The following is a 15683-nucleotide window of genomic DNA, read 5'->3' as shown; positions in this document are numbered from 1 at the left end:
AAAAAGCATCAGAAATAGTAAACATGGTTAAAATACTTTTTAAAAAATGTCTTTAAAAGGTAACTTGCTATTTTAAATATATATTAACAATGAGGTTTATAATATGTAGAAGTAGCACAGAGGCTGAGGAATTGAAAGTGTATTATTGTAAAGTACTTACACTATATATAGACTGGGTATATTACTTGGCTATAAACTGAGAATTTAGAGTACCTTAAAGCAAGCACCACTTAAAAAAATAAAGGAATATAGCTCATCAGCCAGTAAAGAGAGAAAAATAAAATCAACCCAAAAATGTTTTCTAAAAATGTATAGGACCAAAAAAAGATAAATATAAATAAAAAACAGCAAGACGGTTTATTTAAACCCAACTATATCAACAACCACATTAAATGTAAATAGTGTTAATACCTCCAATTATAAGGCAGAGCTTGTGATATTGAATAAAAAAGCAAAACCAAGAAAACCACTTTAAAGATACAAGTAAAAGGATACTTTTAAACACAAAAAATGACGTTAAAAAGACATAACAGGAAAAAAAATATATGATTATTGCAGTAGGTACAGAAAAACCATTTGATAACATTCAACATTCATAAAAGGACACTTTCTCAACCTATTAAATGCATAAATGAAAAGCCAAAAGCTAACATTTTACTTAGTGGTGAAAGACTAATACTTTACCCCTAAGATAAGAAACAGGACAACCATGTCCGTTTTTAACCAACCACTTCTCTATTCAACATCAAACGGTAAATTTTAGAAAGTGCGATAAGGTAAGAAAAAAAGCAGTCAAGATTGGGTAGGAAAAACTAAAACGGTCATTATTTGCAGATGACATGTTTATCCGTATAAGAAGTTTGAAAAAAATCTACCCAAAAAAATGAATTTAGCAAAGTTACAAAATTCAGGTGTATTTTTATATACTAGCAATAAATGAATCAAAATAAACCATTAAAATAACATCAGAAATATGAAATTCTTAGGCATAAATTTGACAAAATATCTAAGATTATATACTGGAAACTAAAACACTGCTGAGATGAATTATAGAAGACTTCAGTAACTGGAGAGATACACTATGTTCATAGTTCAGAAGACTAAATATTATTAAGATGTCTGTTCTCCCCAAACTAATTAATATGTTCAATACATGATGTTTCAGAACCTCAACAGGTTTTTTGAATAAATCGGACAAGATGGCTCTAAAGTTTATATATTTGGAAATGCAAAGGACTTGGAATAGTCAAACAATATTTTAAAAGAAGAGCAGAATTTGAGGCTATATATTGCTTGGTTTCAAGGTTTACTAAAATCTATACTTGCTACTGTCAGGAGAGTTTGATATTGGCCAGGTGCAGTGGCTCACACCTGTAATCGCAGCACTTTGAGGCGCCAGGGTGGGCAGATCACTTGAGGACAGGAGTTTGAGACCAGCCTGGCCAACATGGGGAAACCTCATCTCTAATAAAATACAAAAAATTAGTGGGGCATGATGGCATGAGCTTATAGTCCCAGCTGCTTGAGAGGCTAAGGCCTGAGAATCACTTGAACCCAGGAGGCAGAGGTTGCAGTGAGCCCAGATCATATCACTGCACTCCAGCCTGGGTGACAGAGTGAGACTGTCTTAATACATAAATAATTTTTTTAAAGTGTGATATGACATACCTACATATGCACCATTAAACACTAGTGTATCAGAATAGAGAGTCCTTAAGTAGACCCAATATATATGGTCAATTGATTTTTAACAAAGGGCTATTCAATTGGGAAGGGATAACCATTTTATCCAACGGTATCTGAACAGTTGGATAGCCGTATGGGAAAAAGTAATCTTGACCCTTAATTCACACCATTTATAAAAATTAACTGCAAATAAATCAATTTATATGAAATTCTAGAAAATGAAAATTAACCTGGAGTGATAGAAAGATTAGTAGTTGCCTGGGAACAAAGCAGGAAGCATAAATTATACAAGGGCATGAGGAAACTTTTAAAAGTGATGAATATGCACTTTATTTTGATTGTGACAAATACATATATCAAAACTCAAATTGCACACTTTAAATATATGCTATTTAGTGTATGTCAATTATGGCCTCAATAACACTGTAAAATAAAAACTTTACCACATCAAGATATTTGCTATATTTTGTGTCATTCCATTTTGTTTCTGGATATAAAGATTAAAACATTTTTTTAAGTTTTAAATGGTCTAAATACTAGTGAGTTTTTTGGTCTAAGAGTAAAACTAACTACTTACCCATTCACATACACACACTTTCATTTTTCAGATTGAATATGAACACAGAGCACCAGAGTGCCGTCTGGGGCTGAAGGAAGGCCGTCCATTCTCAGGGGTCACTGCATGTCTGGACTTCTGTGCTCATGCCCATAGAGACTTGCACAACATGCAGAATGGCAGCACACTGGTAAGTTGGGATGAGGACAGCTTAGTAGCTGTCTGAGTCTGTTCTCACACTGCTAATAAAGACATACCCAAGACTGGGTAGTTTATAAAGGAAAGAGATTTAATTGACTTACAGTTCCACATGGCTGAGGAGGCCTCACAATCATAGCTGACAGCAAATGAGGAACAAAGTCACGTCTTACATGGTGGCAGGCAAGAGAGCATGTGCAGGGGAACTCCCCTTTATAAAATCATCAGATCTCCCGAGACGTATTCATCATCTCAAGAACAAGACGGGAAAGATCCACCCCCATGATTCAGTTACCTCCCGCTGATTCTTCCCACAACACATGGGAATTATGGGAGCTACAGTTCAAGATGAGAGGTGGGTGGGGACACAACCAAACCATATCAGCAGCCATATCTCATGTCGAGGAGCAGAACACAGGAATTTAGTAGCATTTGGTTAGAGTAATATGTTATCTGCAGGTTTCACTGGACAACAGTATTTTCGTGAATAAATTCCTGTTGCAAAGTGACCGTCTTTGGCATAACTAGCACTCTCATGATAAGTTGGCACGTTAGTGTCCAGTCAATTGTGTTGACAAGCATGTGAGAAACATGAACATCCTTGGTGCTAATTAAACTGGTGACTATGCATTGCCAGTTACAGTTAACTGCCAGGAAAATCTCAAAATTCAGTGCCAATTGCCTGGTACGTTATAATCAGTTAAGCAAAAAGCCATATACAAGCCAAGGTACCAGTTCACCTTACCGAGAGAGAAGCATAAATGAGAAATACATCATCATTGTCACAGTAACTATGGTAACCTACTGTAAAAGATTCACAGTGCAAAAGAGCCCGACTACATATTACAGTGGGTGAACTGGATTAGTTGTAATAGGAGGCAGTGGTGAATGGAAAAAAAAATTTTTCTAAGTTCTTAGGGTGGAGGACTGTTCTATACCAACAAAATTCAGGGTATAATTTTGCATGTAAAGGGATGACCCTGAGTAGAGATAAAGAACAAAAGGCTCTGTTGAGAAAACTATAAATCAATCATCTAATGAATCATCAACATGGATGTAAGTGTAGTTGAGGAAGATGGCCAGTGAGAATATGGAAATAGATGTCAGATATTAAAGTCATATTCTAAGGCAGAAGAGAATTCAGGGAGGTACTAGATAATAGCTGAAATAATTTGAAAAAGCTGGTGTGAAGTTTTTGTTGAGAAGCAGAGAAGGTATTCATTTAATAGTCTAGGTCAGAGACTGGAAAACTCTTCTCTACAAAGGGCAAGATGGTAAATATTTTAGGCATTACAGCCTACACAGGGTCTCTATCACATTGCTTGGTGGGTTTTTTTAACTCCTTGAAAATTTAAAACCCATTCTTAATTTACTGGCCATACAAACACAAGTTGTGAGACACATTAGCCACAGGTTCTAGTTTGCTAACTTTTGATCCAGAACAAACACAAGACCTACCAACAACCACAACAACTAAAATCATCACTTGTCATGTTCTCAGCACCTGCTCATTATTAGGAGGCTATGCTAGTTTCTGAAAAGCAGAAGTAAATGATAACTGGAGTTATAGTACATCCTGAATATAACCAGATTTCATTCCAGCAAGGTGATAGAGAGTAAGATAATGAGAAGGATGTTTAGAAAGGAGAATTTGCTTCCGATAGAGCATGGGTTCTGTGAAGTAAAATGGAAAGGAGCACTAGATGAGAACTGAATAGGGTTACATATGTATGGGGAAAGTAACAAGGTGCTCAGAGACATGCATTTGAAGACTTTTCTGTGCAGGAAGTGAGAGGCTCATTAATACCATCTCATGTTAAAGTCATGTTGAAAGTCAGTCTGTTATGATCACAGTTCTCTCAAGAGTATCTTCTAATGATTTTATTCTAGATCACCTTGTCTCCATTCATCAAAAACACTAAATACTAAAAAGCTAGTATTTTAAAACCACAAATAATCCTTTACCAAAACCAATATAATTGTGGTAACCAAAGAAAAAAGTACCATTTAATTATCAAGGCAACAGATGTAGCTTTCCTCCCTCCATCCCCTACCCTTTTCAGAGTACCTACTTGTATGTTTCAGAAAATAAATGAAGAGAAGAGAAACAAAGTTAGGTTTGACAAAGTACAAAGAAAGAGAAAAAAAAAATAGGTTAAAAAAATACTATTAAGTTGCATATTACCTATATCAGCCAAATCTTTAGATTTTCATTTTTTATATGTTTACTTCAGTTATCTTATGGAAATTTCTTAAGCATAGAGAGTTTGCTGTCAGGTATGTGGAAAGACATGAAATTTGCGTTCAGAATTGTGAGATGAGGCAAATGTGATACTACCAAAAACAGAGGAAGTCATTTCATAGAAAAAACTTTTTGCCTGTTTTTGAAGAGGCTTCACATCTCGCACATCTATTTTTGAAGGGTGAAAAGTGAGAGAGTGCTTCATTTTGGGGAGTGTTGCTTCTTCCCATAGTCAGAAACGTATGTGAAGAACAAGGGTCACCACAGTAACAGTTCCTGATAGACTCAGGGAAAGGGTGGGTGGCAGTGTCAATTTGTCTTTATCTCCCTGTACCATCTTGATGCTATTTTCATTAATAACAGGTAGAATGGTTTTATGGTAATATACATGTCATTGATCTGGAGCAACTTGATCACCAGCACAAATCTGGGTACTGAGAGGTGACAGATACACACACACACATTTTCTTTTGGACCTGTTGCTGAGGTTGTAATGTCTGTCTTTCCTGCCAGGTATGCACTCTCACTAGAGAAGACAATCGAGAAATTGGAGGAAAACCTGAGGATGAGCAGCTTCACGTTCTGCCATTATACAAAGTCTCTGATGTGGATGAGTTTGGGAGTGTAGAAGCTCAGGAGGAGAAAAAACGGAGTGGTGCTATTCAGGTACTGAGTTCTTTTCGGCGAAAAGTCAGGATGTTAGCAGAGCCAGTCAAGACTTGCCGACAAAGGAAACTAGAAGCCAAGAAAGCTGCAGCTGAAAAGCTTTCCTCCCTGGACAACAGCTCGAATAAAAATGAAAAGGAAAAGTCAGCCTCCTCACGTACAAAACAAACTGAAAACGCAAGCCAGGCTAAGCAGTTGGCAGGTAAATGTAAAGTATTTGTAGATAAATATGTTGTATGGTCTATTAAAAATGAACATTGTTCTGTTTTTTTTTTTTGCCCCATCAACGTTTAAGTTCTGGGGTACACGTGCAGGATGTGCAGGTGTGGTACATAGGTAAACATGTGCCATGGTGATTTGCTGCACAGATCAACCCATTACCTATGTATTAAGCCCAGCATCCATTAACTATTCTTCCAGATTCACCCCTGCCAACAGGCCCCAGTGTGTGTTGTCCCCCCGCCTCCATGCGTCTATGTGCTGTCATTATAAAATGAACATTGTTAATTTTGGAAAGTTACATCAGTTATGGTCTTAGTTCTGTGCCAGAGTCTTCTCTAAAGTAGCAAGGGCCAGGCTTTGCTCTCAGAGATGGTAATGAGATATCACCCAATAACATGGAAAATATGGAAAAGTTTGGATTTTATCCTATAACAAACAGCAACATTTTTTAACAGGTAGGTGATATAATGAAATTCATTGTAATCTAGCAGTAGGCCAAATTAGTAGAGGAGCTAATGGTTTGGAGACAGGCACCGTAAACCAGGACTGAGGTAACAAGACCTTGAATTTTGTTGGTAGCATAAAGATAAAACAAAATGGTGCAAATGAGCTCTTCCAAAATGGGAAAAAGAAAATCAATACATTGGTGACAGAACACTGGAATGAAAGAAAAGAAAAATTTAAAGATGACTCCAAAGTTTTAAACTTAACCTACTGTTTTAGGTTTCTAAAACAGTACTATTTATTGAAATAAAAAGTTTGAAAAAAACTGCAATTTATAGAGAAAGGAGAATAAAATACCTTTCCTTAGACATGTTGACTCTGTGGTTAAGGAGAGGTTCCACATGTAGGTATCCTACAAAATTTTTACCCATCGAAATAGATTACAGCTGTAGTAGTTAACAATAGAACATTATTCATGAATACTAAGTTATTTTCTTTCTATAGCCTCTTATGTCTGTAATTAGTATGGTTTAAAAAAAAAAAAATCCAAAATTTGGATATGGTATTGGCCTGGCCATTAACAAAAGCAAAATGTGTATATTTTAAGTTTAGTATACCAGTTTGCTTAAAACTAACCATCTTTACTGCTTCATAAAGCCAAATTTCTCTACTGATTCATTGCCAAGCTCAGAGGAACTAGGTTAACTAATTTAGAACAGTATGCTAAAGATGCTTGATAAGTGTTTATTGACTGGTTGACTTACACTAAGTAAAAACTGTTCCTCCCTGATATCTCCTTTAGGTTAGCTGTGAAATGTTACCAGACAGAACTTGGTCTCTGCTCCCTTTCAACTGGCTTCTGCAGGTTATAATCACTTCTGTTCTCAGAACTGCCATTGCAGTTTTATCTATTTGTTCTTAACTCATAAGACTTTTTAAAGTTAGATCAAAACACAAGTATGACTTTTAAAAGTTTCACATACAAAGCTGAAAGTTTCTTTAAGTGTTATCTACAGCTGTGTTAACTTCCTTTCTGGAAAGCCTACTCATAAAGTAGCATTTGCTGATTATATAAGATGCTTTTTGTGTTTAAATGCGTGTCATTCTTTTTTTCACAACATTCCTGAACCTTGCATAACAAATCTTATTTTAATTATGTAGCAAGTTCCATTGCATGCCAGGAAATAAAGAAATAAAGTAAAATAAGACATTGTCCCTCCCATTTAGGAATTTATTTACCAGTGGGGGTGAGGAGAGGACTAAAAACATAACTGTAATACATTGTGAGTATTGCTTTATCAGATCTATGTTTGCATTGAGTATTATAAAAGCACTAGAAGATGAGGTCACAGTGGTCCCTTGAGGAAGGGATGACTACACCAAGGAAGGGTAGGGAGACGGGGAGGAAAAAGGAGGGCACTTCAAGCAAAGGCATGTTCAGAAGTTCCAGAGAAGATGTTGCTTTCAATGGAATGGCCTTGGATGTTTATTACTTTTTTTTTCTCCACTAAGTTCTGCATTTCTCATACCTAAGATAAAAAATTGTGCTGGACAGTGATCAGAAACCTGACTTTGCTCTTATCTCTGCTTAATAGGTATTGTATATTCCTAGTGGAGTTTCTTACACACATTTAAGTATCCTCGCTAACCTTCATAAAATAATCATCAACATCAGAGATATCTGTTTCTGTTCCCTCTTACCCTGCCCACAGAACTTTTGCGACTTCCAGGACCAGTCATGCAGCAGTCCGAGCAGCTCCAGCCTCTACAGAAGAACCCACCACAGCCCCAGCAGCAGCAGCCACATCACCCTCAGACAGAGTCTGTCAACTCCTATTCTGCTTCTGGATCCACAAATCCATACGTGAGACAGCCCAATCTGGTTGGTCCGTATCCAAGCTCTTCACACACTTCAGATATCTATGGAAGCAACTTCTATTCCACCTCATCTCAAGCTGTAGGTTCATATTTGAATTCTTCTAATCCCATGAACCCTTACCCTGGGCTTTTGAATCAGAATAACCAATATTCATCATATCAATGCAATGGAAACCTATCAGTGGACAACTGCTCCCCATATCTGAGTTCCTATTCTCCCCAGTCTCAGCCCATGGATCTGTATAGGTATCCAAACCAAGACCCTCTGTCTAAGCTAAATCTACCACCCATCCATACAGTTTACCAGCCAAGGTTTGGAAATAGCCAGAGTTTTACATCTAAATACTTAGGTTATGGAAACCAAAGTATACAGGGAGATGGTTTCAGCAGTTGTACCATTAGACCAAATGTACATCACATAGGGACGTTGCCTCCTTATTCTACTCATGAGGTGGATGGCCACTTCACGGGAGCCACCTCTAGATTACCACCCAATTTGAGTAATCCAAACATGGACTATAAAAATGGTGAACATCATTCACCATCTCACATAATCCATAACTACAGTGCAGCTCCAGGCATGTTCAACAGCTCCCTTCATGCTCTGCATCTCCAAAACAAGGAGAATGACATGCTTTCCCACACAGCTAATGGGTTATCAAAGATGCTTCCAGCTCTTAACCATGATAGAACTGCTTGTGTCCAAGGAGGCTTACACAAAATAAGTGATGCTAATGGTCAGGAAAAGCAGCCATTGACACCCGTGCAGGGTGTGGCTTCTGCTGCAGAGGACAATGATGAGGTCTGGTCAGACAGCGAGCAGAGCTTTCTGGATCCTGACATTGGGGGAGTGGCCGTGGCTCCAACTCATGGGTCAATTCTCATTGAGTGTGCAAAGCGTGAGCTGCATGCTACAACCCCTTTAAAGAATCCCAACAGGAATCACCCCACCAGGATCTCACTCGTCTTTTACCAGCATAAGAGCATGAACGAACCAAAACATGGCTTGGCTCTTTGGGAAGCCAAAATGGCTGAAAAAGCCCGTGAGAAAGAGGAAGAGTCTGAAAAGTATGGCCCAGACTATGTGCCTCAAAAATCCCATGGCAAAAAAGTGAAACGGGAGCCCACTGAGCCACATGAACCTTCAGAGCCCACATACCTGCGCTTCATCAAGTCCCTTGCTGAAAGGACCATGTCCGTGACCACAGACTCCACAGTAACTACATCTCCATATGCCTTCACTCGGGTCACAGGGCCTTACAACAGATATATATGATATCACCCCTTTTTGTTGGTTACCTCATTTGAAAAGACCACAACCAACCTGTCAGTAGTGTAGTTATCGTGACGTGGGCAGTGGGGAAAGGTCACAGTATTTATGACAAGTGTGGTGGGAAAAACCTCAGCTCACCAGCAAAAAAAAAGAGGTAATCTTACCATAGCACTTAATTTTCACTGACTCCCAAGTGGTCACAGATGGCATCTAGGAAAAGACCAAAGCATTCTATGCAAAAAGAAGGTGGGGAAGAAAGTGTTCTGCAATTTACATTTTTAAACACTGGTTCTATTATTGGACGAGATGATATGTAAATGTGATTTCCCCCCCTTACAAGTCTACACATCTGTGACTACTTTTAATAATACCAAGTTTGCATAGTCATGGAACATAAATCAAACAAGTACTGTAGTATTACAGTGACAGGAATCTTAAAATACCATCTGGTGCTGAATATATGATGTACTGAAATACTGGAAATATGGCTTTCTGAAATGCAGTTTTTACTGTAATCTTAATATTAACGTTTATTTATCAAAATAGCTACAGGAAGCATAAATGAGTAACAGGAAAACACTGAATTTGTTTGGATGTTTTAAGAAATGGTGCTAAGAAAATGGTGTCTTTAATATTTGAAAATTTAATGCCTTTATATCATCAAGATGCTGTCAGTGTACTCCAGTGCCCTTAAGTAATAGGGGTACCTTTTCATTCAAGTTTTTATCATACTTATCTATTCTTACACAAGCTTAGTTTTTAAAATGTGGACATTTTAAAGGCCTCTGGATTTTGCTCATCCAGTGAAGTCCTTGTAGGACAATAAACGTATATATGTACATATATACACAAACATGTATATGTGCACACACATGTATATGTATAAATATTTTAAATGGTGTTTTAGAAGCACTTTGTCTACCTAAGCTTTGACAACTTGAACAATGCTAAGGTACTAAGATGTTTAAAAAACAAGTTTACTTTCATTTTAGAATGCAAAGTTGATTTTTTTAAGGAAACGAGGAAAGCTTTTAAAATATTTTTGCTTTTAGCCATGCATCTGCTGATGAGCAATGTGTCCATTTTTAACACAGCCAGTTAAATCCACAGTGGGGCTTACTGGATTCAAGGGAATACGTTAGTCCACAAAACATGTTTTCTGGTGCTCATCTCACATGCTATACTGTAAAACAGTTTTCTACAAAATTGTATGACAAGTTCATTGCTCAAATATGTACAGTTTTAAGAATTTTCTATTAACTGCAGGTAATAATTAGCCGCATGCTACAGACTCAGCAAAGCTAGTTCACTGAAGCCTATGCTATTTGATGGATCTGTATGCTCTTCAGAGAACTGAATGGCAGTCTGCCTTTGTGTTGATAATTATGTACATTGTGATGTTGCCATTTCTTAGCTTAAGTGTCCTCTCTAACAAGAAGAGTGAGCAGACTGATGCCTGCGTAAGATGAATAAACAGGGTTAGTTCCATGTGAATCTGTCAGTTAAAAAGAAACAAAAACAGGCAGCTGGTTTGCTGTGGTGGTTTTAAATCATTAATTTGTATAAAGAAGAAGTGAAAGAGTTGTATAGTAAATTAAATTGTAAACAAAACTTTTTTAACGCAATGCTTTAGTATTTTAGTACTGTAAAAAAAATTATATACATATATATGAGTTTGAAGCAGAATTCACATCATGATGGTGCTACTCAGCCTGCTACAAATATATCATAATGTGAGCTAAGAAGTCATTAAATGTTTGAGTGATGTTCCTACTTGTCATATACCTCAACACTAGTTTGGCAATAGGATATTGAACTGAGAGTGAAAGCATTGTGTACCATCATTTTTTTTCCAAGTCCTTTTTTTTATTATTAAAAAAAAAAAAAAAAAAAAAAACTTTTTTCAATACTTGATTTCTTAGCAAGTATAACTTGAACTTCAACCTTTTTGTTCTAAAAATTCAGGGATATTTCAGCTCATGTTCTCCTTATGCCAACATGTCACCTGTGTTTATGTAAAATTGTTGTAGGTTAATAAATATATTCCTTGTCAGGGATTTAACCCTTTTATTTTGAATCCCTTCTATTTTACTTGTACATGTACTGATGTAACTAAAACTAATTTTGTAAATCTGTTGGCTCTTTTTATTGTAAAGAAAAGAATTTTAAAAGTTTGAGGAATCTTTTGACTGTTTCAAGCAGGAAAAAAAAAAATTACATGAAAATAGAATGCACTGAGTTGATAAAGGGAAAATTGTAAGGCAGGAGAGTTTGGCAAGTGGCTCTTGGCCAGAGTCTTTTAACTCTCTAAATGAAGTTTTTTTGATCCTGTAATCACTGAAGGTATATACTCCATAAGGACTTCCCTTAAACAGGCAGACACCTACAGGTATGGTGTGCAATAGACTGTACAATTACATTTTGACCTAAATACATTTTTGCTTACTAGTATTTAAAATAAATTCTTAATCAGAGGAGGCCTTTGGGTTTTATTGGTCAAATCCTTATAAGATGGCTTTTGTCTTTTTAAAAGATTTATCAAATTTGTGATTTTGTCCAATTTACAGACATGTCCAAAAATCTTTGCTTTGCTTACAAACCACATGATTTTAATGTTTTATATATTATTACCATAATATCTAGCTCAAAACATTTGTATGTACATTTGGTGATTTTGATTAGCCATTCTTAATATTTGATTTCTATGTCACCTACTGTCATTTGTTAAACTGCTGGCCGAAAAGAGCAGGAAGCATAGTTTGGGGGTTGGGGAGAGGTTACATAAGGAAGAGAAGGAATTGAATGGCATATTGTAAATATCAGATCTATAATTGTAAATATAAAACCTGCCTCAGTTAGAATGAATGGAAAGCAGATCTACAATTTGCTAATATAGGAATATCAGGTTGACTATATAGCCATACTTGAAAATGCTTCTGAGTGGTGTCAACTTTACTTGAATGAATTTTTCATCTTGATTGACGCACAGTGATGTACAGTTCACTTCTAAAGCTAGTGGTTAACTTGTGTAGAAAACTCTTGCAGTTTGACACTAAGATAATGAACTTTTGTGTGCATTTTTCTATGCTTTATTTTTTTTTAACTAGTTTCATTTTATTTTCATGAGATGTTTGGTTTGTTTATAAGATCTGAGGATGGTTATAAATACTGTAAGTATTGTAATGTTATGAATGCAGGTTATTTGAAAGCTATTATTATATCATTCCTGATAACGCTATGTGAGTGTTTTTAATAAAATTTATATTTATTTAATGCACTCTAAGTGTTGTCCTCCTGAAGTTTTTTTAGTACTTGAATGACTGCCACCTCAATGAAAAGGGAATAAAAATTATTTTTAATGACACTTTTAAGATGGTTAGTCATAATGTTAAACTGCATCTAAGATAATACTCAAACAATTAAGGCCAAAGTGTTTCTGTTGTTAAATAGTCTAGATATTCACTCACTTTTTCTTCCAACTGACTTTTTAGTATATTCACTTTGCTCCATGTGTAGACAGTATAAATCAGTTATAAAGTAAAGCACCTCTAATCTTAGATTGTCCCTTCCAGTGTTCTGTGAAGGCTCTCAGTAATAGCACGTGCACTAAGTTTGAATTCATATTGCTTAGATCTAAGGCCAACTCTGTTTTCCAAGTCTCACCTTCCACTTCTTGCCTTCTCTTCTTAAGGGAAAATACTTTTTCCTGTACATCAGAAAGGCAGGGAAGTGGTAGGCAAGAGGAGTGGGGATAGGTGGCCTGGCAGGCATCAGACAAACATACTTGTCCTTATCCAGTTCCACATGGCTTCAGGGAGCTTGAGGCTAAATCCTCCTTATCTCTACCCATTCTCTGCCGTGTGAATCATCCCATATATTAATATCAGTTCACTCCAGCTGAAACACTTACTAGAACTGCAAGATATTAAACAATAATTATAGGAATCTTCCAGCCCTCCACTCCTTCCCAATTGGCAGAGAAATTATTTTCATCATGCATGAAGTAAAGGAATTCCCCTTCTCAACATTTCTCTCTGCTCAGCCTGGGCCAAATCTGATTCAAATAGTGCCACCCAGGAACTACCATTTAGTAATCTCTGAGCTCATTGACTGGGAGATTCCTCCAGGACTCTGCAAGCCAAGATACTCTGCAAGCCAGGATATTAAGTGAAGCAGCAACATCACTGTTAAAACACAGCGATCTAATGACTGGGCTTTTGTTTTCTTTTAATTTCAAACCTCTGAGCACATTGTCAACCCTCATTTCACCGTCTATCTTCTGGCTGAACCTTGGGAACCTCCCACTCCACATTTGCAAATCTCCCCTGCCCAGGGCAGGGAGAACGTAAGACTCCACAAGCTCAAAAGCCTGTGCTGCTAGAGCCCCATTCTGCTACGACCTCTACTAGTGGCGGCTGGTGATGCTAGCATACTATAAATGAAGGTGTGGGCAGGCATGCTGCTTCTGAGCCCGCAGGTGGACTTGAACAGAGGAAACAGATAGAAATGACAGATGAGCCACCATTCACAAAGCTTTATTGGCCCCTTGCCTCTCCTGGAAATATACATCAAGGACATATCTTTTCTGGTAAGCACACATAGCTACCTTGTCACATAGTACCACCCATTCCTTCCTCACTCTTTTCAGTTGGTTTATCATAAAAACCCTATGGGAACACATTTCAGCTTTACAAGTCAGTAGATCACTCAACTCTGGACAAAGTATTAGAGGTACAGCCAGAAAAATTAGAGCTTATTATGGATGAAATGAAACAGATTCTAACTTCAATGACCCAAAAGGAAGCTGTGATTAAGCACTTTTTGGTGCATAAAGTATTCTTGGTCTTTTTTACCTATGTACCCCCCAAACTCAGATCAGAAATGATAGAGGCCATCTGTGAAGCGCTGGTATACCTGGCACACACACACGATGGCGCCAGAGTGGCCATGAAGTGCCTGTCGCACAGTACCCCCAAAGACAGGAAAGTGATTGTGAAAACAATGAAGACTTATGTTGAAAAGGTGGCTAATGGCCAATACTCCCATTTGGTTTTACTGGCGGCATTTGATTGTATTGATGATACTAAGCTTGTGAAGCAGATAATCATATCAGAAATTATTCGTTTGTTGCTTAACACAGTAAATGATAAATATGGAAGGAAGGTCCAATTATACTTACTAAGCCCCAGAGATCCTGCACATACAGTTCGAGAAATCATTGAAGTTATGCAAAAAGGAGATGGAAATGCAAACAGAAAGATATAGAGGTCCACAGACGGGAGCTCCTAGAATCCATTTCTCCAGCTTTGTTAAGCTACCTGCAAGAACACCCCCAAGAGGTGGTGCTAGATAGTGTGCGTGTGTGTTGATGTCTGACATTCTGGGATCTGCCATTGGAGATTTTCAGCCTGCCATGAATGCCATCGCCAGCTTGGCAGCAACAGAACTGCATCCTGCTGGCAGGATGGAGAGCTTCACACGGCAGAACATCCTGCAGGACATCTAGTTCTGAAGTGGCTAATAGAACAAGATAAAAAGATGAAAGAAAATGGGAGAGAAGGTTGTTTTGCAAAAACACTTGTAGAGCATGTTGGTATGAAGAACCAAAAGTCTTGGGCTAGCGTAAATCAAGGTACCATTATTCTTTCCAGCCTCCTCCAGAGTTATGACCCAGAAGTTGCAAAGTCAAAGCTGAACTGAAAAGCTTGATTCCTACATTGGAAAAAACCAAACACCAGCAAAGGAATAGAAACTCTACTTGAAAAACTGAGCACATAGGTGGAAAGAGTTAAGAGGAAGATGGAATCATTTGTTCTGTTCTCTGTTCTGTTTCCCAATGCAGAAAAGAAGGGCTAGGGTCCACCGTACTGGTAATTGGGGTGCTCTGTATATGTGTTTCTTCATTGTATATAAATTTATTTATATAAATTGTTTTTAAAAATGGTCTTTAAAAGTTTTTTTAAAAAACCCTTCCACTATGGGTAATTCTAGCTTATCTTTGAGTCCTGCCTGATTCCACTGCCCAGAACTCGTCAGCTGTGTAAGAGCCAGACTTAGTGAGAAAAGTCATTTTTTAACAAGGCACCTAATCCTTAGAGTGTGGAGAATGGTAGATGGATTTTGTTGGTTTAAAGGCCATCTGGAGGCGAGTATTTAAAAAAAAAATAAAAAGAAGCAGAAGAAGAAGGTCTGGAGAAGCATCTTTTTTTCCCAAAGTTGATTTGAGGGGAGTGCTTGTTTCGTGAAGACATTTCCTTACTAACTTCAGTCACTCAGCTTATCAAGTAAGGGGTCAGGGACTTTCTCCCTCCCCTGTCAATACAGCCAAATTTGTTGAAAGAATGAGAAAGTATTCACAAGAGATGCGTAGAAAAGAATTAACTCATTTACGTTATTTTGGTTTGACTAGGAGAATTCTGTTTCAAAGAACAAAGATACTTTTGTCATATATTAGAGGCTACCTGCCTCAATTCTCCTCTCTTACCAGGTAGTTTCCTTAGTTTTCTCATCCAAAATTC

At 37.3% G+C, this 15683-nt stretch overlaps 1 protein-coding gene and 1 pseudogene across 3 annotated transcripts in view; both read left to right on the top strand.

Moving 5' to 3' along the window:
- Nucleotides 1-12448, top strand: part of TET2 (tet methylcytosine dioxygenase 2) — a 45609-nt gene extending 33161 nt beyond the window's left edge. For both annotated transcript variants that reach the window (XR_005198044.1, XM_017516829.2), the window contains 3 exons: nucleotides 2295-2432; nucleotides 5196-5550; nucleotides 7727-12448. Coding sequence is in view for 1 of the 2 variants with exons in the window: in XM_017516829.2 (XP_017372318.1) it covers nucleotides 2295-2432; nucleotides 5196-5550; nucleotides 7727-9168 (1935 nt within the window). In the remaining variant the exon portion in view is untranslated. The remainder of the gene's footprint in view (nucleotides 1-2294; nucleotides 2433-5195; nucleotides 5551-7726) is intronic.
- Nucleotides 12449-13827: 1379 nt separating this feature from the next.
- LOC108294834 lies at nucleotides 13828-15113 on the top strand (annotated as a pseudogene). Its single transcript, XR_005198042.1, has one exon. The product of XR_005198042.1 is annotated as a pumilio homolog 3-like (transcript).
- Nucleotides 15114-15683: the final 570 nt, after the last annotated feature.

Source organism: Cebus imitator, unplaced genomic scaffold (genome assembly GCF_001604975.1).
Source record: "Cebus imitator isolate Cc_AM_T3 unplaced genomic scaffold, Cebus_imitator-1.0 Scaffold606, whole genome shotgun sequence".
In the NCBI taxonomy this organism is placed as follows: Eukaryota; Metazoa; Chordata; class Mammalia; order Primates; family Cebidae; genus Cebus; species Cebus imitator.
Note: the sequence above shows the minus strand (reverse complement) of the source record. Positions and strands in the feature narration are given on the sequence as shown.